At 48.2% G+C, this 22,845-nt stretch overlaps 1 protein-coding gene across 3 annotated transcripts; it reads right to left on the minus strand.

The window, feature by feature from the left end:
• Positions 1 to 12,164: 12,164 nt before the first annotated feature.
• Positions 12,165 to 20,347, minus strand: LOC112665323 (butyrophilin-like protein 10). Of its 3 annotated transcripts, none has more exons than XM_025454973.3 (7): positions 20,008 to 20,347; positions 19,663 to 19,777; positions 19,273 to 19,359; positions 18,718 to 19,071; positions 17,957 to 18,238; positions 14,131 to 15,936; positions 12,165 to 13,530 (listed from the first exon to the last, which is right to left on the minus strand). In XM_025454973.3, the coding sequence occupies exons 2-6, from the start codon at positions 19,685 to 19,687 to the stop codon at positions 15,815 to 15,817; spliced, it is 870 nt and encodes a 289-aa protein (XP_025310758.1). In that variant the 5' UTR covers positions 19,688 to 19,777; positions 20,008 to 20,347; the 3' UTR covers positions 12,165 to 13,530; positions 14,131 to 15,814. The 3 variants fall into 3 exon arrangements, with proteins under 3 accessions (XP_025310758.1, XP_025310757.1, XP_035554405.1); XM_025454972.3 differs by having other exon boundaries at positions 19,273 to 19,362; XM_035698512.2 differs by lacking the exon at positions 19,663 to 19,777.
• Between the last annotated feature and the right edge of the window lie 2,498 nt (positions 20,348 to 22,845).

Genomic DNA, 22,845 nt, shown 5'->3' on the forward strand with positions numbered 1-22,845 from the left:
TTCTCCTGAATGCTGGACCAGGGGAAGTAGGTGAGTAGTCAGGCTAGTGACCTCTCCTGTGCTCCTCAGGTGGCCCCAGCAGTGGTGGGATGGCTGGAGCCTGGTTCTTCTGCATCAGGTGAGTAGATTATCTGGACAGTGTCAGGGGCCCTATTCTGCAACCGTTGTCAGTAGCAGCTGGCTGTTTGAAGGCAGCCTGTGGCATCTCCTCCTTCCTGTTTCAGTTTCCTAACATGGGCCTTGACCTCTGACACTGCCGTTCAGTCCATGTGGGGGCTGAGGTCACCATGTGCTTTATTCCTGCCCCTAAATCTGTTTGCTCTTCACTGATGGGGTTGGATTATGTTAGTCTGTTGTCACCATGTGAGGTATTTGCGCTTCCTAAAACACAAAATGTCTCGAATTCAGTTTTACTCAACATAACTGGACAAAATGCAAGAATCTTAGAGCAGCACAAATCAGCATTGTGGTGACATGATACTGCTGCTTTTCAATCAGGACAAAACAATCCTGAGGTTAATCAGTTTGTTTCGGGTAGGGACGGGCGGACTTCTATAAAAGGCCCAGAATTCACTGCTTCCTGTTTTGAACCATATGATGTCTGTTGCAACATCTGAGGTGTGCTGTTTACAAGACCACAGCCTGGACTTGATGTCTTCAGATAAAGTTGCCTGTGACATTTGAGTGTCATTTATTTCATGTGTTAGGAAATGTTTTTCTTGTTTTCTTTTGTTAATTTTATTTATTCATGAGAGACACACAGGTAGAGACACAGGCAGAGGGAGAAGCAGGCTTCATGCAGGGAACCTGACATGGGACTCGATCCCGGGACCCCTGGATAACACCCTGAGCCAAAGGCACATGCTCAACTGCTGAGCCACCCAGGCGTCCCTGTTTTTCTTGTTTTGATTTTATTCTTTGAACTAATTGAATTTTAGACACGTTCTATGCATGCAAGCTGTAGGACAGGCGGTGTGTGTTCCTTAGGAGGCTATACCTGGCCTTCTGTCCAGGAGGCCAACAGCACGGCAGTACTGCAGGTGACTGCAGCTGAGTCCAGGGTCATCACCAGGAGGCCCACACCCCATCCCCAGGTTCACAGATGCAGTAATGGCACATAGTCTCCTCCTAGAGCTAGGAGAGGGGAGGAGGGTGACTGATGATGGTTTCTACAAATGATTTTCTCTACAGGCTCCAAATTATCATGCATGGAAATTTTAGGAGAGGAAAATACAAACATGCTTGAGACATTTTCAGACACCACAGAAACACTTGGCTGTGCAGTCAGTGAGGGTTGGGGCTTTGGGTTGGGTTGGGTTTGGAGTTTGATAAAATGCTCTCTTGGAGGCAGCTCTGCAGGTTAGGGCATCAACCCTGGCGCAAGACTACCAGCCTCACCTGTGAGGACCCCCTCCATTCTCACTGCTGCCAGTGTAATTATTAGCTATAGGTTGGAGTAAAACTTGAAAGACACACAAATTGTAGTCAGTTTTCACATTTGCAACTGATTTCCACATCCACATAATATTTCAGACTTTTGGCACCCATCTGGAAACTTGGAACAGCAGTCAGCCTGTTGAGGAGGTAATTTCCTTGATTCATTTTGAAAATGAAAAGCCACAGGGTTGGAGGCAAGGGTGGTCCTGCTTCCCAGAAGGGCCCTCAGGCTCCTCCCTGGGTTTCCTCAGCAGGGAAGGTACTGACTTGCAGATCCAGGGGCTCCTCCCAGCCCTGGAGAGCTACACAGGGGCCAGGCTCTCAGTTATCAGGAGTGGAGGGCTGTGGTACAGGGAAGGGAGCCCCTGTACCCTCCTGCTGCAGGAGCCGGGGGTGACGAGTGTGGAGACAGCTCTGTCAGCCTGGCCTGTGTGTCTGGGGCTCCTGCAGGTGTGGACAGGCATGTCCTCAAAGCATGGTTGGCGTCCCATCACGTACAACTGCAGGCAACGGGACCTCAAAGACGCTCTGGCACCCTCCCCCACTGGGTTCCTCAGGGCCCTTCAGATTTTGCTCAGCATCTCCTGTCCCCACCTCTGCCTTTCCCTTGCACCCTAGGGAGAGAAGTGTGAGCCGAAGGACAGGTGACTTGCTTTCCTCAGCTGACCCTTCTGCTTGGAAGGTGGGAAGGTTACAGAAGGGGCATCTTGACTAAAGGGAGCAAAGCCGTTGTGTCCATTGTGGAGGCCGAGAAAAATCAAGGCCATTCCACCTCAAGTTTAGCATTAGCACAAGTACAGCCAACTTAGGCCCCGGTGAATAAGAGCTGAACTTTATAGGAAAAACTGCAGAATGTCCTCAATGTCCTCGGCAGAGAATCCCATATCAGAAAGACAACAGAGCCCACGCCCATAATAGAAAGTCCCATATTAGAAAGAACAGAGCTCAATGCCCTTGAAAGCCCGACATCAGAATGTAAACAGAACTTGAGAAATTCCTCCACCCCTTCTGAAAATCCCCTAGACCACCCTATAAAAAAACCAGCTGTAACCCCCTTCTGCATCCAAGTCCCTGCTCCGCTGTGTTGCGTATACTTGGACCCAAGATCGAGCTTGTAAATAAACCTTTGTGTGTTTGCATCCGTGTCGGCTCCTTGGTGGTTTCTCGGATTTACGATCTTGCGCACAATATCCATCTAGTTGTAGGGTACAGAAACCCAGCTGGATGTGGGGGACAGTCAGGGCCTCACAGGTTTTCCTGAAAGTGCTCCAAAAGCCCAACACCACTGCCCCAGGCTGCCCCCCCCTTGCCTGACCATGCAGCAGGTGCAGGAGGTCAGTGAGGCTGACCCTTGTTCGGAAGCTCTGGGGCACTTGCCCTGGGAGGGGTGGGGGCAGGCAGAAGGGCACGCCTACCTCTGGGTGTCCCTCACACGAAGAGCTGTCATTACAAACCCCAAGAGAAGTGCATCAGTTACAGCAGTTACAGGCCCCAAAAGGACAAGGTGTGCATTGCAGCTCCTATCAGAAATTCCCCACCTCTGCAGTCCAGCCAATGAAAAACCATTACTGTCCTGAATTGCCCTTCTCTTATCCCTGAATACACCCGTTTTTCCTCACAAAGTAACAATTTTACTTTTACTGGTGTTCATTTGCCAACATACAGAATAACACCCAGTTCTCATCCCGTCAAGTGCCCACCTCAGTGCCCACCACTCAGTCCCCCCACCCCCACCCACCTCCCCTTCCACCACCACTATTTTGTTTCCCAGAGTTGGAGTCTCTCATGTTCTGTCTCCCTTTCTGATATTTCTTACCCATTTCTTCTCCCTTCCCCTCAATTCCCTTTCACTATTATTTATATTCCCCAAATGAATCAGACAATATAATGTTTGACCTTCTCCAAATGACTTATTTCACTCAGCATAATACCCTCCAGTTCCATCCACATTGAAGCAAATGGTGGGTATCTGTCATTTCTAAAGGCTGAGGAATATTCCAGTGTATACATAAGCCGCATCTTCTTTATTCATTCATCTTTCGATGGACACCGAGGCTCCTTCCACAGTTTGGCTATTGTGGACATTGCTGCTAGAAACATCGGGGTACAGGTGCCCAGGCATTTCATTGCATCTGTATCTTTGGGGTAAATCCCCAAGAGTGCAATTGCTGGGTCATAGGGCAGGTCTATTTTTAACTCTTTGAGGAACCTCCACACAGTTTTCCAGAGTGGCTGCACCAGTTCACATTCCCACCAACACTGCAAGAGGGTTCCCTTTTCTCCGCATCCTCTCCAACATTTGTGGTTTCCTGCCTTGTTAATTTTCCCCATTCTCACTGGTCTGAGGTGGTATCTCATTGTGGTTTTGATTTGTATTTCCCTGATGGCAAGTGATGCAGAGCATTTTCTCATGTGCATGTTGGCCATGTCTATGTCTTCCTCTGTGAGATTTCTGTTCATGTCTTTTGCCCATTTCATGATTGGATTGTTTGTTTCTTTGGTGTTGAGTTTAAGAAGTTCTTGATAGATCTTGGAAACTAGCCCTTCATCTGATACGTCATTTGCAAATATCTTCTCCCATTCTGTAGGTTGTCTTTTAGTTTTGTTGACTGTATCTTTTGCTGTGCAAAAGCTTCTTATCTTGATGAAGTCCCAATAGTTCATTTTTGCTTTTGTTTCTTTTGCCTTCGTGGATGTATCATGCAAGAAGTTGCTGTGGCCGAGTTCAAAAAGGGTGTTGCCTGTGTTCTCCTCTAGGATTTTGATGGAATCTTGTCTCACATTTAGATCTTTCATCCATTTTGAGTTTATCTTTGTGTATGGTGCAAGAGAGTGGTCTAGTTTCATTCTTCTGCATGTGGATGTCCAATTTTCCCAGCACCATTTATTGAAGAGACAGTCTTTCTTCCAATGGATAGTCTTTTCCTCCTTTATCGAATATTAGTTGACCATAAAGTTCAGGGTCCACTTCTGGGTTCTCTATTCTGTTCCATTGATCTATGTGTCTGTTTTTGTGCCAGTACCACACTGTCTTGATGATCACAGCTTTGTAGTACAACCTGAAATCTGGCATTGTGATGCCCCCAGATATGGTTTTCTTTTTTAAAATTCCCCTGGCTATTCGGGGTCTTTTCTGATTCCACACAAATCTTAAAATAATTTGTTCTGTCTGAAGAAAGTCCATGGTATTTTGATAGGAATTGCATTAAACGTGTAAATTGCCCTGGGTAACATTGACATTTTCACAATATTAATTCTGCCAGTCCATGAGCATGGAATATTTTTCCATCTCTTTGTGTCTTCCTCAATTTCTTTCAGAAGTGTTCTGTAGTTTTTAGGGTATAGATCCTTTACCTCTTTGGTGAGGTTTATTCCTAGGTATCTTATGCTTTTGGGTGCAATTGTAAATGGGATTGACTCCTTAATTTCTCTTTCTTCAGTCTCATCATTAGTGTCTAGAAATGCCACTGACTTCTGGGCATTGATTTTGTTTCCTGCCACGCTACCAAATTGCTGTATGAGTTCTAGCAATCTCGGGGTGGAGACTTTTTACTCTACTTTCTATGTAGAGTATCATGTCATCGGCGAAGAGGGAGAGTTTGACGACTTCTTTGCCAATTTGAATGCCTTTAATGTCTTTTTGTTGTCTGATTGCTGAGGATAGGACTTCTACTACTATGTTGAATAGCAGTGGTGAGAGTGGACAACCCTGTCTTGTTCCTGATCTTAAGGGAAAGGCTCCCAGTGCTTCCCCATTGAGAATGATATTTGCTGTGGGCTTTTCGTAGATGGCTTTTAAGATGTCGAGGAATGTTCCCTCTATCCCTACACTCTGAAGAGTTTTGATCAGGAATGGATGCTGTATTTTGTCAAATGCTTTCTCTGCATCTATTGAAAAGATCATATGGTTCTTGTATTTTCTCTTGCTGATATGATGAATCACATGGATTGTTTTACATGTATTGAACCAACCTTGCATCCCCCGGGGATAAATCCTACTTGGTCATGGTGAATAATTTTCTTAATGTGTTGTTGGATCCTATTGGCTAGTATCTTGTTGAGAATTTTTACATCCATGTTCATCAGGGATATTGGTCTGTAATTCTCCTTTTTGGTGGGGTCTCTGTCTGGTCTTGTGGGGGAGGGGCCTGTTGTGCTGATTTTCAGGTGTTAGCACTTGGGGGAGCTGCTCAGCCCCCTGCCTGGTGCAGGGCTCAGTGGGGGTTTTTACCCCGTGAGGCCCCAGGAGGAACAACCACAGTGGCGGCGGCCAGCTCTGCAGCCCTGGAGTCAGCTTCCGCAGTAACTACAGAGCTCTCCATCTGCAGGGGCCTGGAGGCTCCGGGGCGGGGCCGCTGATCTGCTCACCTCAGGGCAGGAGCATCCTTGCTGTCCTGGGCCCTCCTGGCCTCTGCCTGTCCCGGGGGAGGCCGGATCCTGGGCTGTGTCCCGGCGCCCTGTGCTCCGGAGCCTGTGCTGTTGGATTCGTGCTCCTGCCCCGCAGCCCCCAGAGCTGCTCCCGCCCCGCAGCCCCCTCCGCGGAGCCGCCGCCCGAGCCCCCCCGAGCTGCTCCGGGTCCACCGTGGGTGCTGCAGCCCTTAGGGAGCTCGGCGCACTCTCCGGGGGCGCAGGTGTCTGTTAGTGTCCCAGGGAGCCCGAGGGCATCCCAGCCCTCCTGGGGTCCTGCTCTAACTCCCTGCGGGCGCCTTTCCGCCGGGAAGGTTGGTGCAGCTCTTGTTTCTTTATTTCTTTTTCCCCGTCTTCCTACCTTGATAGAAGCGCAAACTCTTCTCACTGTAGCATTCCAGCTGTTCTCTTTTTAAATCTCAGGCCGAATTCGTAGATTTTCAGGATGATTTGAAGGTTATCTAGGTAATTTGGTGGGGACAGGTGACTTGGGGACCCTACTCTCCCGCCGTCTTGCCCTCCTCGACCTCGGCCTGAGATTTGAAGAGAGAACATCTGGAACTCTACAGTGAGAAGAGTTTGCGCTTCTATCAAGGTAGGAAGATGGAAAAATAAATAAATAGACTCCAGTGGGGGATAGCCCCCACGAGGAGCTGGACTAAGGCCGGGCAGGAGAGTCTCCAGGACAGGAAAGCCCAGACCAGGAGAATCAGGAACTTCACCAACCTTCCTGGACGGAAAGGCGCTCACAGGGAACTCAGGCAGGATCCCAGGAGGGGCAGTAGAGCCCCCAGGTTCCCAGGGTCACTAACAGAGGAAGTGAGGAGAGCGCCACACACCATGGGCCGAGCTCCAAAAAGTGCTGGAGCTCGCACCCAGCGGGCCCGGAGCAGCTCAAATGGTGGCTCTGGCAGCGGCTTCCTGAGGAGGGGTATGTGCGGCCCTGGGAGAGCAATTCCAGTGGCGCAGGCCCTGGAGCCCTGAGCCCAGGGGACACAGCCCAGGATCCGGCAATCCCCTTGGGACAGGCAGGGCCCGGGAGGACACAGGACAGCGAGGATGCTCCTGCTGCCAGGCACCCCGAGCTGTGCAGGTCAGTGCCCCCCACACCCGGAGCCTCCAGGCTCTCGCAGACTGGGAGCTGCAGGAGTTACTGCGGGAGCTGACTCTAGGGCTGGAGAGCTGGCTGCTGCCAGTGTTGTTCCTCCCTATGTCACCATGTGCCTGGGATGGAGCGGGGCCACCAGGAGTAGGGGCCTCACAGGATAAATAGCTCCTACTGAGCCATGCACCTGGCAGGGGATGGGCAGCTCCCCCAGGTGCACACACCTGATAATCAGCAGAGCAGCCCCCGCCCCCCAGAAGACCAGCTGGAAGGAAAGGGGAAGGGCAGGTTCTTAAACAAGCAGCACTGGAAAGCTCCAGGGGAAGTGGAAGGATTTACCGTATTTAGAATCAGACGAGACACCTCCTTGTTATTTTTTTTAAATGTTTCTTGTTTTTTGTTTTGTTTGTTTTTGTTTTTTTCTGTTTCCCCCCTTTTTTTCTTTTTTTCCTTTCTTTTTCCAGTACAAATTGTTTTCAGTCACTCTGCACTGAGCAAAATGACTAGAAGGAAGAACTCACTACAAAAGAAACAACCAGAAAAAGTCCTCTCTCTCAGAGAGTTACAGAATTTGGGTTACAATTCGATGTCAGGATGCCAATTCAGAAACACAATTATAAAGCTACTGGTGGCTCTGGAAAATAGCATGAAGGATTCAAGAAACTTCATGACTGCTGAATTTAGATCTAATCAGGCATAAATTAAAAATCAATTGAATGAGATGCAGTCCAAACTAGAGGTCCCAACGACGAGGGTTAAACGAGGTAGAAAAACAAGTGAGTAACATAGAAGACAAGTTGATGGCAAAGAGGGAAACCTTGGAAAAAAGAGACAAACAATTAAAAGATCATTAGGATAGATTTTTTTTAATAAATTAATTTTTTATTGGTGTTCAATTTACCAACATACAGAATAACACCCAGTGCTCATCCCGTCAAGTGCCCCCCTCAGTGCCCGTAACCCATTAATCCCCACCCCCTGCCCTCCTCCCCTTCCACCACCCCTAGTTCCTTTCCCAGAGTTAGGAGTCTTTATGTTCTGTCTGCCTTTCTGATATTTCCCACACATTTCTTCTCCCTTCCTTTCTATTCCCTTTCACTATTATTTATATTCCCCAAATGAATGAGAACATACACTGTTTGTCCTGGATAGATTAAGGGAATTAAATGACAGCTTTAGTAAGAGAAATCTACGTTTAACTGGGTTTCCCGAGGGCGCCAAAAGACACAGAGGGCCAGAATATGTAATTGAACAAATCATAGCTGAAAACTTTCCTAATCTGGGAAGGGAAACAGGCATTCAGATCCAGGAAATAGAGAGATCCTTCCCTAAAATCAATAAAAACCGCTCAACACCTCAACATTTAGTAGCGAAGCTTGTAAATTCCAAAGATAAAGAGAAGATCCTTAAAGCAGCAAGAGATAAGAAATCTCTAACATTCATGGGGAGAAATATTAGCATAATAGCAGACCTCTCCACAGAGACCTGGCAGGCCAGAAAGGGCTGGCAGGATATATTCAGGGTCCTAAATGAGAAGAACATGCAGCCAAGAATACTTTATCCAGCAAGGCTCTCATTCAGAATAGAAGGAGAGATAAAGAGCTTCCAAGATAGGCAGGAAGTGAAAGAATATGTGACCACCAAACCAGCTCTTCAAGAAATTTTAAGGGGGAACTCTTAAAATTCCTCTTTATGAAGAAGTCCAAGGGAACAATCCACAAAAACAGGGACTGAATTAGGTAACTTATCAGAAAGGGAGACAGAACATGAGAGACTCCTAACTCTGGGAAATGAACTAGAAGTGGTGGAAGGGGAGGTGGGCAGGGGGTGGGGGTGGGGGTTTCTGGTTGACAGGAACTGAGGGGGGCGCTTGATGGGATGACCACTGGGTGTTATTCTATATGTTGGCAAATTGAACACCAATAAAAAATAAATTTATATAAAAAATAAAAAATTTACATAAAAAATAAAGCTCTTGTCTCTTTGGAGATGGTGTGCTTAGAAGATCTATCAATTGCAGAAAGCTCTGTGTCCATGTCTCCCAGTATAAGTGAATTATTACCTAAGTATGTCTTTACTTTGGTTATTAATTGATTGATATACTTGCACCTCCCACATTCAAGGCATAAGTATTGATGATTGTTAGGTCTTTGTTCTATATCCTTTAAATATGATATAGTGCCCTCTTCATCTCTTACTACAGTCTTTAATTTATCTGATATGAGGATGGCTACCCCTGCTCTCTTTTGAGGACTATTTGAGTGGTACATGGTTCTCCAACTTTTTATTTTCAGGCTGGAGGTGTCCTTAGGTCTAAAGTGAGTTTCTTGTAGACGGCAAATAGATGGTTCTTGCTTTTTTATCCAGTCTGAATCTCTGCACCTTTAATGTGATCATTAAGCCCATTCACGCGCAGAGTTACAATTTAAAGATATGGATTTAGTGTCATCATGATACCTATTCAGTCCCTGTTTTTGTGGATTGTTTCCTTGGACTTCCTCTTTCTTTTACAGTGTTCCCCTTAATATTTCTTGCAAAACCGGTTTGGTGGTCACATATTCTTTCAGTTTCTGCCTATCTTGGAAGCTCTTTATCTCTCCTTCTATTCTGAATGAATGAATAATCTAGCCTTCTTGGATAGAGTATTTTTGCCTGCGGGTTCTTCTCATTTAGGACCATGAATATATCCTTCTAGCCCTTTTTGGCCTGCCAACTCTCTGTAGAGAGGTCTGCTGTTAACCTAATACCTCTCCCCATAAAGGTTAGGGGTCTCTCGTGTCTTGCTGCTTTAAGGATTTTCTCTTTATCTTTCAAATTTGCAAGGGTCACTATGAAATGTCGGATGTTGAACGTTTTTATTGACTTTAGGGGTAGATCTCTCTATCTCCTAGATCTGAATGCCTGTCTCCTTCCCCAAGTTAGGTAAGTTCTCAGCTATGATTTGTTCAAATACAGTTTCTGATCCTCTGTCCCTTTCGGCATCCTTAGGAACCCCCATTAAACCTAGATTTTTCCTTCTGAGGCTGTCATTTATTTCCCTTAATCTTTCCTCATGATCTTTCAATTGTTTTTCTCTTTTTCCCTCAGCTTCCTTCCTTGCCATCAACCTGTCTTCTATGTCAATCACTCATTCTTCTTCCTCATTAACCCTTGTCGTTAGGACCTCCAGTTTGGATTGCATCTCATTTATTTGATTTTTAATTTCAGCCTTATTAGGTCTAAATACTGCAGTCATGGCATCTCTTGAATCCTTTATGTTTTTTTCTAGAGCCACCAGTAGCTTTATAATTGTGCTTCTGAATTGGCTTTCTGACATCGAATTGTAACCCAAATTATGTCATTCTGTGGCAGAGAGTACGGTTTCTGATTCTTTCTTTTGTGGTGAGTTCTTCCTTCTCGTCGTTTTGCTCAGTGCAGAGTGGCTAAAAACAAGTTGTACTGGAAAAAGGAAGGAAAAAGAGACCAAAAAAAAAAAGGTGGGGGAAACAAACAAAAAACAAGGAGTGGTATCCTCTGATTCTATATACTGTAAGTCCCTATACTTCCCCTGGAACTTTCCAGTGCTGCTTGGTCAAGAACTTGCTCTTCCCCTATCCTTCCAATTGGTGTTCTGGGGGAGGGAGGGGCGTGCTGTACTGATTCTCAGGTGTGTGCACCTGGGGGAGCTGCCCCACCCTTGCCAGGTGCATGGTACAATGTGAACTGTTTACCCCGTGAGGCCCCTGCTCCCTGGCGGCCCTGCTCAGTCACAGGTACAAGGTGACACCAGGAGGAACAACAACTGTGGTTGCAGCCAGCTCTCCAGCCCTGGAGTCAGCTGCAGCAGGAACTACCACAGCTCCCAGTCCGCAGGGGCCTGGATGCTCTGGGGGTGGGGGTCGCTGATGTGCACAGCTTGGGGCCACTGGGCAGCAGGAGCATCCTTGCTGTTCCGTGTCCTCCCAGCCTCCGCCTGTCCCGTGGGAGCATCGGATCCTCGGCTGTGTCCTCCAGAGCCCTGGGCTCCGGGGCCTGGGCTGCTGGAATCACACTCCCGGGTCAAGCAGCCCCCTCTATGGAGCTACCGCCTGAGCTGCTCCCGAGGCCCCGCTGGGCACGTGGTCCAGCCCTTTAGGGAGCTCCACCGGAGGTGTGTGGCCCGCTGTCCCCCGGGGGCACACTTCCTCTGTTAGTGACCCTGGGAACCTGGGGGCTCCACTTCCTTTCCTCTCCTGGGATCCTGCCTGTGCTCCCTGTGAGCACCTTTCCATTGGGAAAGGTTGGTAAAGTTCCTGCTTCCCCAGGACGGGGCTTTCCTGTCCTGGGGGCACTCACCGCGGGGCCTTAGCCGAGGTCCTTGGAGGGGCCCCTCCCCATTGGATGCTTCTTTCGTTCTTTATTTTTTTCCATCTTTCTACCCTGAAAGAACCGTGAAGTCTTCTCACTGTAGCATTCCAGCTGTTCTCTCTTTAAATCTCAGCCTGAATTCGTAGGTTTTCAGGATGATTTGAAAGTTATCTAGGTAAGTTGGTGGGGACAGGTGGCTTGCGGGCCCTACACTTTCACCAACTTGCCCCATACTAGGCTTCATTTTCTGTTCGTTTTCCAGATGCTTTCGGTGTAGGCTTAGGTTTTGTATTTGACACTTCCTGATACCTGAGGTAGGCCTATATTGCTATATATACTTCCCTATTAGGATTGCCTTTGCTGCATCCCAAAGGTTTTGGATTATAGTGTTTTCATTTTTATTTTCTTCCATGACTGACCTTGAGCCCTGGAATCTTTTGCCTGGCCTCCATGTAGCTCTGCGTTGACCTGCCATGGTTAGGGGAGAAGAGAGAGGTGCCATGGTAGACCAGATGTCTAGTGTGTTGTGAGGTGGAATTGGAAGAGGAAAACAAAGGCGTGGGTAGGTAGGAGAGGGAAGGCAGAAGACGGGAGAGGGGAAGAGGAGTAGGAAGGGAAGGAGGGTTGGAGGAGAGAAAGGGAAAGAAAAAGAAGCAAAGGAAGAGGGAAAAAGAGAGTGAGAAGAAGAACAGAGGAAGGAGATTAAGAGAGAGGGGATTGGGAGAGAGGGAGTATGGTATGGAGGGGTCAGAGAAGGGGAAGGTGGAATGAGGAGGGGGAAGGGCTGAAAGAGGGGAAGGAGAGAAGGAAGGGATGAGGAAGGCTGGCATTTACTGAGCAACTTCTTTTTTTTTTTTTTAAAGATTTATTTATTTATTTGTTTGTTTATTTATTTATGATAGACATAGAGAGAGAGAGAGGCAGAGACACAGGAGGAGGGAGAAGCAGGCTCCACGCAAGGAGCCGGACGTGGGACTCAATCCCGGGACCCCAGGATCATGCCCTGGGCTGAAGGCAGGCACCAAACCGCTGAGCCACCCAGGCTGCCCCTACTGAGCAACTTCTTCACGTCTGACACTGGGTTCAATGCTTTCCAAATGCCCCCAAGTACATTTCAGAAAAGCACCACACTGTATAATAATCTGGTATCCCAGTCAGCCTGGGCTGTGTAACAAATACCACTGGACAAGCAGTTTAAACAACAAATATTGATTGTGTCTCAATCCTTGGATCTGAAAGTCCCAGATCCTAGCCTGGGTGGGGCTGGTTCCCCCCAAGGCCCCTCTCCCTGGCATGTACATGCTGTGTCCTCCCCATGTCCTCAGGCAGTCATCAGCCTGTGTGTCTCTGTGCTCAGTCCTCTCTTCTGATAAGAACTCCCATCATATGGGATCAAGGCACATCCTACAGACCTCCTTATGCCTCAAAAACCTCTGTAAAAACCCCATTTCCAAATACAGCTCCATTCTGAGGTCCTGGGGGTTGGGGCTTTGGCATGTGAATTTGAGGGGACATGGTTCAGCCCATAATATATTCTTAGTATAGAACAGGGAAGGAAAAGGAATATAAGACAGGATAATTCAGAAAGGTGCACCCTTGTATGGGTATAGCTGGGATGTAGAATGGATATGGTTTCCCCAAATCTATGACAGGCCAGAGCAGAGAGATCATGGATCTTGATGGAGGAGGCCCCCCACCTACTCCTGTCCCTGGCTCTGAGGAGAGCCCAATGCCTCTAAGTCCTGGCATTCTGTACAAATGGTCAGGGGGTTGGCATCATGAGTCCAAAGGCAGAAAAATTGCCTCAGAGGCACTGAGAAGGAGAGTCCAGAGAATGTGTGGATTAGGGATCCACTGCCCACATTGTAGAAAGAGACTCTGCCAGCATCACAGTACAGAAGAGTGCCCACCTGATGCAGGGGTTCAGAAGGGTACAGGCGAAGCCTCAGGAAGGTGAGTGCCCAGAATGTCTGCTTTTACAGCTCCAGGGCCCAGAATCGATGCTTGGAGGCCTTGGGAATCCTTCTCTTTGGATCCAAGATGTCCAGACACATGCCCAAGTTCCAGGACTTCCTGTGCCCCACCCAGTAATACTTCCAGCAGAGAACTGCTCCCAGGCCGGCTCACAGGGGTCCTGGTTGAATCTGAGAGGATGTCAGGCAGCTCCTGGTCAAAGAATAGCCATTTCACATTCTTCCCGTCCTCAGACAGAGCTAGTTTTGGGCTTGCGGTGTCAGGGTCCAGGGATGGGCTGACTGTGGGAAGAGAAGAGGGTCAGGTCTGGGGGTTTGTGTCCCTAGCCTACATTCCTGCTTGGAGGGGACCCCAGGACCTCTGGGAGAGGTGACCACAGTTTCTGGGTGTTCCTGTGCTTCCAGCTTTTTCTGTCCAGGACCCCATGCAAATAGGCCACCCAGAATGGCTGAGGCAGCTCTAGGTGGGAACCAGGGGAGGATTTCTACTAAAGAGGGTACATAGCTAGCACACAGTGAGGTCTACTGACCTCCTGGGGCTCTGTGTCTCAGTGTGTGTGTGTGTGTGTGTGTGTGTGAGAGAGAGAGAGAGAGAGAGAGAGAAAGAGAGAGACAAAGACAGAGAGACAGAGACAGAGACAGGGAGAGGCAAGGTGAGATAGGGAGAGATACAGAGACAGAGACCAAGACATAAAGAATCCGGCATAGATGAAGAGAGAGATAGTGAGAGACAGAGACAGAGAGACAAGGAGAAACAGAAAACACAGATAAGTACACACAGAGAGATAGAGAGATAGAGAACCAATATATTCTGCTACCAAGGACCTTAAAGTAAAACCAAAACAACCCCCCCCAAAAAAACTTCACTTGATCCACACTCACCAATTTTGGCTCAGCTGCACAGACAATAATTTTGATGTTTTCCTCCCAGCTGTCTCCAGGAGGCATGTCTCTTCATGTGTCATACTAGCCAGTTTTTCAGGGTCATGTTCCCATTCTAATTTTTACTCTACTTTTCACTTGCATGGAACATAACCAGCTCTTCCCTCAGCACACTGTATCTGCAGACTTCAGCAGTGAAGCTTCCCCTGGCCCTCCAACAACTCTGCCCAACTGTGCTCAGATATTATTTAATTTTCAAGAAAAATTTTTGAAGAGTAATTTTAGGTGTGCAGATAAGTGGAGCACTCCATGGTTCACTTTCCTCAATTTCAATGCCAGATATATGCCACGGACTCCAAATTCCTAGCTCCAGTCCACATTTCTCCTGGAGCGCAAGACTTGTAATATCCAAGGATTTATCTGATGTCCCCAGTTGTATATTGAAAACATTTCAGTCTTAAGAGGTCTAAGATGATTTTCATTCTTTTGCCTAAATATATCTTGTTTTGCCCCAAACCTTCTGTTAGATGGAGCCACCATGGGCCGAGGAACTCATGCTGCCTAGGGTCACCTTGGGTTCCTCACTCTGCTTTGCCCTTGCTGGACCCTGTTACTTGTGGCCCCAGGACCCATTTTGGGGCTGTTTCCTCTCCTCCATCAGCACATCTCCTCTGCTTAAACCCCCTCACTCATTTTGAACCATGCTTCACATAACATCCAGACCCCTGCCTGAGCCTTCCATGCTCTGCAGGTGTGGACACCCACAAACCCTGGTGCCTCCTCTACATACTCAGCTCTCACATACCACAGACCCCATTCTCCCTGCCATGGTTGGGGGTCCACCTCTCTTTCTCCCAAGGTGGTGACCCCACTGTCGCCCAGCCCTTCAATTGGGTGTTACCATCCCACCATCCTCAGGGGCCTGGACATCCCACGTGAACTCTTCTGGCCACTTCATTATTGTATTCCAGTTTGTTCCTACAATATTTACCCTGATTAATTCTAGTTTCAGTTAAAGAAAAACTACTGGCTGATGGCTTGCATCCTCACATACATTCTATGCTCCATGAGGTCAGGAGGAAGCCATTTTATTCACTAATAGATGGCTGACTGCTGGCATAGGAGGTGACTGGTCACTATTTTACGTGAATGAATGAGTGAATGAATGGATGATTGGTTTCTCTCTGTTTCCTCCTAGACCCTCAACAAGTGTCTGTGCTCAGGACATGTGTTTCCAGATGCCCTGACACTTCTCATCTGCCTGGTTCATGGTCTGCAGCTATACCCTTCCCTGTTCTGGGGGTTCCTTGTCCATGGCCAGACTGTACCTTCTCTACCCCAATCTCCCACCAAGAGAGTGTCCTGGGGTAGAAAGTCACTGGTTCTGCACTCTCTGTGGTAACAGGTTGCCTTCCAGTGGCTGGCTGTCTTGCTGCCTCCACTCTGCAGGTCTGTACCTCAGCTAATAAACAGGAGCTAAGGTCTCCCACGACAGCCAAAACTTGATGTTTAGAGCCACGTGGCTGCCACTCAAGAGCATTTAGGACAGCACTCCAGCACTCTGGAATAAAAAGGAACACACACACACACACACACACACGCCCACACCATACACACAGGCACACAGACATACACCAGTGCATATGCATGAGTATGTACACACACGGATGCAAACATATGCACATTAAGGTACAACACGCACACACAGCACACACATACATGTGCACATAAACACACAGGCCAGGGACACAGGCTTCCAGGCCCCAGTATGGGCCTCACCACTGATGATCACGTCTTCTGTCCTGCCTGCAAGAAAACAGAAAGATGTGAAACTGCGGGATTGTGCTGATCCAATGGGGCCAAAGTTCAAGTTCGTGGAAGCTAAGTGAAACAAGACTTAATGAATTCTAGCTGTGATCCTGTGAAACAGGAACAAATATAGGTTCTTCAGTGGCCAATAAAGCAATAACCAGGGTCATTTTCTTTTTAAGGAAGGCTTTTGTGAAGCACATCCAGATGGTCTAGGCTTCCCACCTCTGTCATGGGGACATCTGTTCCCAGGCTGGGGTCTGAACACTATGGGCAAGGACATAGGAGGCAGGGAGGGCAGTGGATGGGTAAGTGCAACAATGCAAACTGATAATCCTGCACCCACAGCAGGATGCTGTCACATGACAGGCACGTTGATGCTTTTGTCACTTGAGCAATTCTCAGGATGCTCTCATCACCCCGGATTGATAGACCCTCTGGGGCTCAAAGTCAGATATCTCTGTCTCTAAGACAGAGACCCTCCATCGTTCCTGAAGTCACCTGCTGAAGAGCAGCTGCACACCTCTCACAGTCAGAGGATTTTACTGGGCACATGGTAAGTGGGCAGTCCTCGAGCTGTGTCCTGGGCAGGCCTCTCCCATTCCTCCCATGCTTGAGGGTGTGCACAGGAGAGACTTTATGCAGGGCTCCACACCTGTGCCCTGGCTGGAAGGGGTGCTTCTGCCTTACCAGGGCCTGCTAACCTTGGGAGCACTGCTCCTCTGCTCTGTACCATCTCTCTTTTTCCAACTCCACCTTATTCCTCTCCCCCTTACATTTCTGGAAGAGACAGTAGATCCAGCTACGGCAAGCCCTGCTACAGTGAGGATCAGAGGCAGCACAGTTCTCCACGTCATTGATGGCAAACCTCAAGACAACAGAGCTAAAGGAAGTCTGGTAAGGCAAGATATCAGGGTAAGAGAGCACCTGTGTTCTTAGGACACACCCACTGCAGGGTTCATGAGTCAGGGAGCATGATGTCTCAAACTAACCTGAAATGACTCAGAGAACACTACTCGTGTTTGTACAGACAAATTATGACAGGTGCAAAATCAGGAGAAATGGTAGATGAATGGCAGAATGTTAAACCCTGGGTGTGTCTGCACAGCATTGTGCATGATATTCTTGCAAATTTTCTGTGCGTTTGAGTTTTTTTTTTTTTAGAAATGAAAAGTTTAGATGAAGTTATGAAGTGAAACTGGGAAGCCCTCAAGGTCTCCTTCTGAATGTGAAGGCAAGGTCCATTTGGACAATGGAATATTGTTTAGCTTTAATGAGAAAGGGACTATTGGTACAGCCACTGTAGAGAGCAGGATGAAGGTTTCCCAGAAAATTAAAATTGAACTACCACATGATCCATCAATCCAATTCCTGGTTGTTTATTCAAAGAAAATAAAAATATTAACTCAGAAAGATATATGCACCCCTATGTTTATTGTAGGCAGAGTCTGCAGTGTTAAAATACGCAAGATATGGAAACAGTCCAAGTGTCCATTCATGGATGAATAGATTAAAAAATATATTTATACAATACATATATTTCCTATAAGGAATAAGGAAATTGGGCCATTTGAAAAACATGGATGAATCTTGTGGGCATGCTGCTAAATGAAGTAAGTCAGAGAGGGAAAAATATTGGGTGGTATTATGTATACATGGAATCTAAGATAAAATAAAACAAGAAAAACCCAAACCCCTAGAAAGCCAGAGAGCCAAGTACTTAATGGAGAGAAAAGACTGGTGTTTTCCAGAGGTGAGAGATGGGGGTGGGTGTAATGGATGAAGACAGACAAAAGGTACAAATTTATAGCTATAAAATAAGTTCTGGGGAGGTGATGTACAGCATAGCAACTAAAGTTAATATGCAGTGCTGCATTCTTGGAAAGTGTAAGAGAGTAGATCTTAAAAGTCTCATTGCAAGAAAAATATCCTGTGACTATGTGTGGTATTGGATATGAGCTACTTATTGTCTGGGGTGCCCCAAGCTTTTGAGGCCTGAACAGAACAGAACACTCACCAGGCAAGTAGCTCTTGGCCACCTTCCTCCTCTGGAGGAGGGAGCTGATGATGGAGCAGGAGAAGCCCTCCACATCCCTGTCCAGGAGAGTCACATTGGACACCACGCTGAAGAGGCCCGTTGTTGGAGAGGCAGACAGGTTGGTCACAGAAGGTAGGGATTGTCCCCCGAGGTCTCTCCACTCCACTTGGGGCTCTGGGTACCAGCCCTCCGAAGTGCACTGTGCCCAGACACCTTCACTCTGTCCAGGTCCCACTTGGATTTTGGGCTCTGAGCCCAGCCCTGTGGGAAGAGACACCCATGCCAGTCTCCACAACCACCGCCACTTCCAATCAGAAGAATACAGATGCTGAGAATTCCACCGGTATTAGGGGTTTCTCACAGACTACTTACTCTGTGTAATATTTCTTTGCCATATGTTACCCTCATTCCAAGAAAGCGCAAGACCAAACAGAAAAAGCCCAGAAATGAAAAAAATCCCTATTACAAAATTAGTGTCTTTTCCTGTGTCTCTGTCTCTCTTTCTGCCTCTGCCCTTCCCTCTCTATGAGTTGGCTGGGTAAGGGAGAGGACCAAACGTAGAAAACAAAGCCAGGTGCCTGAAACTGTGCTTTCTAGAAACACTGTCCCTGCTGCAATCATGTTAGTGCTTCTTATGGGACATGCTCAGGCTCTGGCCATAAAGGGGTGATCATCAGCTGGGCATGAGCTTTGGGGGCAAGCACTCGGGGAGACCAAGAGTGCCAGGAGCTGGCCCTCACCTGCCACCCTCAGCCACAGTGTGGTCTCTGCAGACATGATGCCATCTTTGAAGTTGCAGTGGAAGGTCCCATTATCAAGAGCAGTGACATTGTGAATCCTCACTGCGGCTTGGCCCTGGGCCAGCCTGGTGCTCAGGAAGGTGGTCCTTCCCTGGTACTCTGCCATCTGTTCATCCTGCACATCAATCCCATTCTTATGCAGATGCATGGCTGGGGATGGCTGGTCCCTGTACCACCGCAGCTCCATGTCCTCGGCACTGATATTGAGGGACAGATGGCATGGTAGATCCACCTCTTCCCCAACCATGGCCAGAAGAGGTTTGTCAGGTGCAAAGACAGAGAAGTCGGCTTTCCCTAATGAGAGCAGATGGGCAGGCATTAGCCAGGCTTGGTGTGAGGAGACCAGGGGCCCTTCCACCCATCCCCAAGGTCCCCTGGGAAGGACTGCTTGGACCCTTGGCTACAGCTGAGGTGGAAGGTGCCAGCCCAGCCCTTCTGGCATCATCTCCATGCACAGGGCATCCTCCTAGCATGGGGAAGGGGGAGCTCTCCTACCGTTTCCAGAGATGCTGCAGGACAGGAGCTGCAGAAATATGAAGAGGATGGAGCAGCTGGGTGGGCAGATGCCTGGACCACGCATGCCTGCTGGGGATGGAGAGACCTGAGCCTCACGCATAGGAGACTGAGTTCATTTCTGTCGCTGTATCTCTCTGTCTCTGTCTCTCTTTCTTATTCTGTGTTTGTGTCTCTGTCTCGGTGGGAGGCCATGCACCACCAGTAGGGTAATGGGAGTGAAGGAAACATGGCCAGGGGAGAGAAAGGTCCCTTGTAACTCTCTTGACCCTCATACTCCCATAGAAGTTATTCATCCTAGAGTCAGAGAGATGGCAGCCCCACCTGCTCTTGTGTCTGTCCACTTGAGGATATCCTTTCTCTTATCCTCACCTGTCCTCAGATGCCACGGACACATTCTCCAGGGTGAATGGGCTCCGTCTCCTTAACTACTTCTGTAAGAGTATTGCCTGATGTCAGGCTCTGTTCTGTCATGAACACAGGCATCCTGGGGAGAAAATCCACCCTCTGCTTTAGTGAAATGAGGTCAGAACTATATCTGCCCATCCCCTTAAACCCTCTCGTCTCCTGTTTCTCCCAAGGAAGCTCCTGCAGCTGGAGGAGGGGGGACACAAGCCCCCTTTGTGACAGCCCCTGAGCTCTCCCTGTCACTCAGGAATAGGGACAGGGTGTAGAGAGGAAAGATGTAATGAGTGCCCTGAAAATGGAATCACTCACCTGGCCCAAATCCAGCCGTTGGCTTCCCAGGAAGCCTCTGATGGTCTCAAGGGAATTAATTTAGTTCTCGGCAAGTTCCATGTGGGACACAAAATAAGCCTCCTTGGAGTGATGGGAGAGAGGAGCAGCTGACTTCTGTGGTTTCTGTAGTGTTCTCCTGTTAATTTATGTAAAAACAAAACAAAACAAAAAAAACAACTGTGCCCCTTTGGCAGTTGCAAGGGGAAAAAACCAAGGGCTTCCTACTAGGTGTGGTCAACAGAATGGACACACTGAGTGTTGAGGAGCAAGAGACTGGTAGCAGGAGATAAAGTGTGAGAGGGAGACCAAGCAAGGCAGCCCTTGGAGGGATGCTTGCCAGGGATGCCAGGAGCCCGGGGAGGAGACATGGCTCTCCAGGTCTAGGATTCAGGCCAAGGGCAGAAGCTGGGGATTCAGATAAAGTTGCTCCATTATCAAAGCCCTCCAGTCCTAGACAGGCTGGCTGCTTTCTTTGGGAAAGTTTCTCATGACCAGGTTGAAGTTGGTCAGATTCTGGCATTTCTTTTGGAGACTCCTGTGCAGGAACTCAGACAACCTCTTCCTTCATCTCTGAGGCCATGGTAGTCTGCCCTCAACGGGGGTCTGACTTGGGTTCAGAACCTCCACTTCCTTTACCACCTGAGTAAGTCCCTTGACTAAACCCTCCCTGTTCCTCCCTCTAGTCGACTCAAAAGGTAGACATTCTCTGGAGAGTTTTGGTTGGAACAGAGGTATAGGGAAAGCTGACCAGCCTTCTTGGAGGTGGGTGTTCAACTTAATTTCCCAGATATTATGGAATAAGGGTTTGTGCCCCTCTCCAGAGTCAGTGCTCACACAAGGGCAGATGCTGCCAACTTAAACCCTGGCCTTAATTCCCCTGGGGAGCAGAAACTATTTGGTAAGTGAGTTGTTCCTCTTTACATAAACATGCAGAATTATGCCTGCCACTCATTTTCATTTCCCTGTGCATTGCCTTAAGCAGATAATGACATCAGCTAAAACCCAACTCCAGTGTATTTATGAGTCAGCATGGAGAACTGGGGACTATGGATTTGCCAATGGTGATGGAAGCAGGAAGTAATGGCAGCCTAGGAGCAAGGATCCTGAAGGTGGATTCAGATGGACAGGAGTCTTTACTAGGTATGAGCTCATTCATGGCCTGTAGAGTTTTATCTGAGTAGCAAGACCTAGAGAGGACATTAACCAAGCCCCTCAGGGACATTGTTGAGCCTTCATTGGGGTCAGGCTCCCCGAGGTGCAAAGAGAAGACAATGTGGAAGGGCACATACAGAACGCATATAGTGTAGGTTTACATTTCCATGAAATGTGCAGAAGAGGTAAATCCAGAGACAGCATATTTGTGGGTGTTAGGCAGTGGGGATGGAAGAAATGGATCATAACCACCTACATGTTTGTGGTTTTATTCTGGCGGGAGACAGAGGTAGTGACTGCACAAGGTTGTGAATTTTCTAAGTGTCACTGAGTCGTTCCTTTTAATGTGATTGATTTAAATTATGTGAATTTCACCCCAATTCATAAGAAAGAAAGAAAGAAAGAAAGAAAGAAAGAAAGAAAGAAAGAAAAAAGGAAAAAAGAAGAAAAAAAAGTAAGGGGTGAAAAAAAATCAATATAGGAAATGAAGAATGGAAAGCAGTGGAGAGAGGGCAAGATGGCCGAGGAGTAGGTGCTTCAACTCACCCAGCCCCACCAATTTCCCTAGATTACTTTCAAATCATCCTGAAAACCTATGAATTTGACCTGAGATTTAAAGAGAGAACAGGTGGAACACTACAGAGAGAAGGGTTTTTGCTTCTAACAAGGTAGGAAGGCTGAAAAAAAAAAAAAAGAAAAACAGAAAAGAATCAAGTGGGGGAGGGCCCTGCAAGGAGCTGGGCTAAGGCTTGGTGTGGAAAGCCTCCTGGACAGGAAAGCCCAGTCCTGGAGACACAGGAACTTTAAAAAATCTACACCAGAATCTTCCCAGATGGAAAGGGGCTCAGCAGGGAACTCAGGCACAACCAAAAGAGGGGCAGTGGAGCCTCCAGGCTTCCAGGGTCTCGAATAGAGGAGGTTCCCCACGGGGGGAAGCGCGCTGTAGACTGTGGGCCTAGTTCAGTAAAGGGCTGGAGCCCGCACCCGGCGGGGACTTGGGAGAAGCTGGTCAGGTAGAGAGGTCTGCGCCCTGCTGCCTTCGGGAGCCACAGAGCTCAATTCCAGCAGCACAGGCCCTGGATCCCAGGGCACTGGGATGACAAAGCCGGTGATCCTGCACTCCCCCTGGGACAGGCAGAGGCGGGGAGGGCACAGGGCAGCGAGGACTCTCTTGCTGCTTGGCGCCTCCAAGCTGTGCAGATCAGCACCCCTTGCCCCAGAGTACGTAGGCCAGTGCAGACTGGGAGACTGCAGTAGTTACGGGGGAAACTGACTCCAGAGCTGGAAAGCTGGCCACCACCAGTGTACTTGTTCATCCTTGTTTCACCGTGTGCCTGGGAGGGGCGGGGCTGCCAGGGAACAGAAGCCTCACGGGATAAACAGCTCCTACTGAGCCTGGCACCTGGCAGGAGGTAGGGCAGCTCGCCCAGGTGCACATGCCTGAGAATCAACACAGCAGGCCCCTCCCCCAAAAGACCAACTGGAAGGACAGGGGAAGAGCAAGTTCTTGACCAAGCAGTGCTGGAAAGCTCCAGGGGAAGTCAAGGGATTTACAGTATATAGAACTAGAGAGTACCTCTCCTTTTTTTCCTTCCTTTTTCCAGTACAACTCGTTTTTTTTTTAATTTTTATTTATTTATGATAGTCACAGAGAGACAGAGAGAG

The sequence above is a fragment of the Canis lupus genome, chromosome 14 (genome assembly GCF_003254725.2).
Source record: "Canis lupus dingo isolate Sandy chromosome 14, ASM325472v2, whole genome shotgun sequence".
NCBI lineage: Eukaryota > Metazoa > Chordata > Mammalia > Carnivora > Canidae > Canis > Canis lupus.

Coding starts and splice junctions, on each gene's coding strand:
- LOC112665323 (XM_025454972.3), bottom strand. CDS start 19,687: ATGTGTCCGTGGCATCTGAGGACAG. Junction 19,363..19,662: donor TCCGTGGCATCTGAGGACAG/GTGAGGATAAGA, acceptor CTCCATCCCCAG/CAGGCATGCGTGGTCCAGGC. Junction 19,072..19,272: donor CTGCAGCATCTCTGGAAACG/GTAGGAGAGCTC, acceptor TGCTCTCATTAG/GGAAAGCCGACTTCTCTGTC.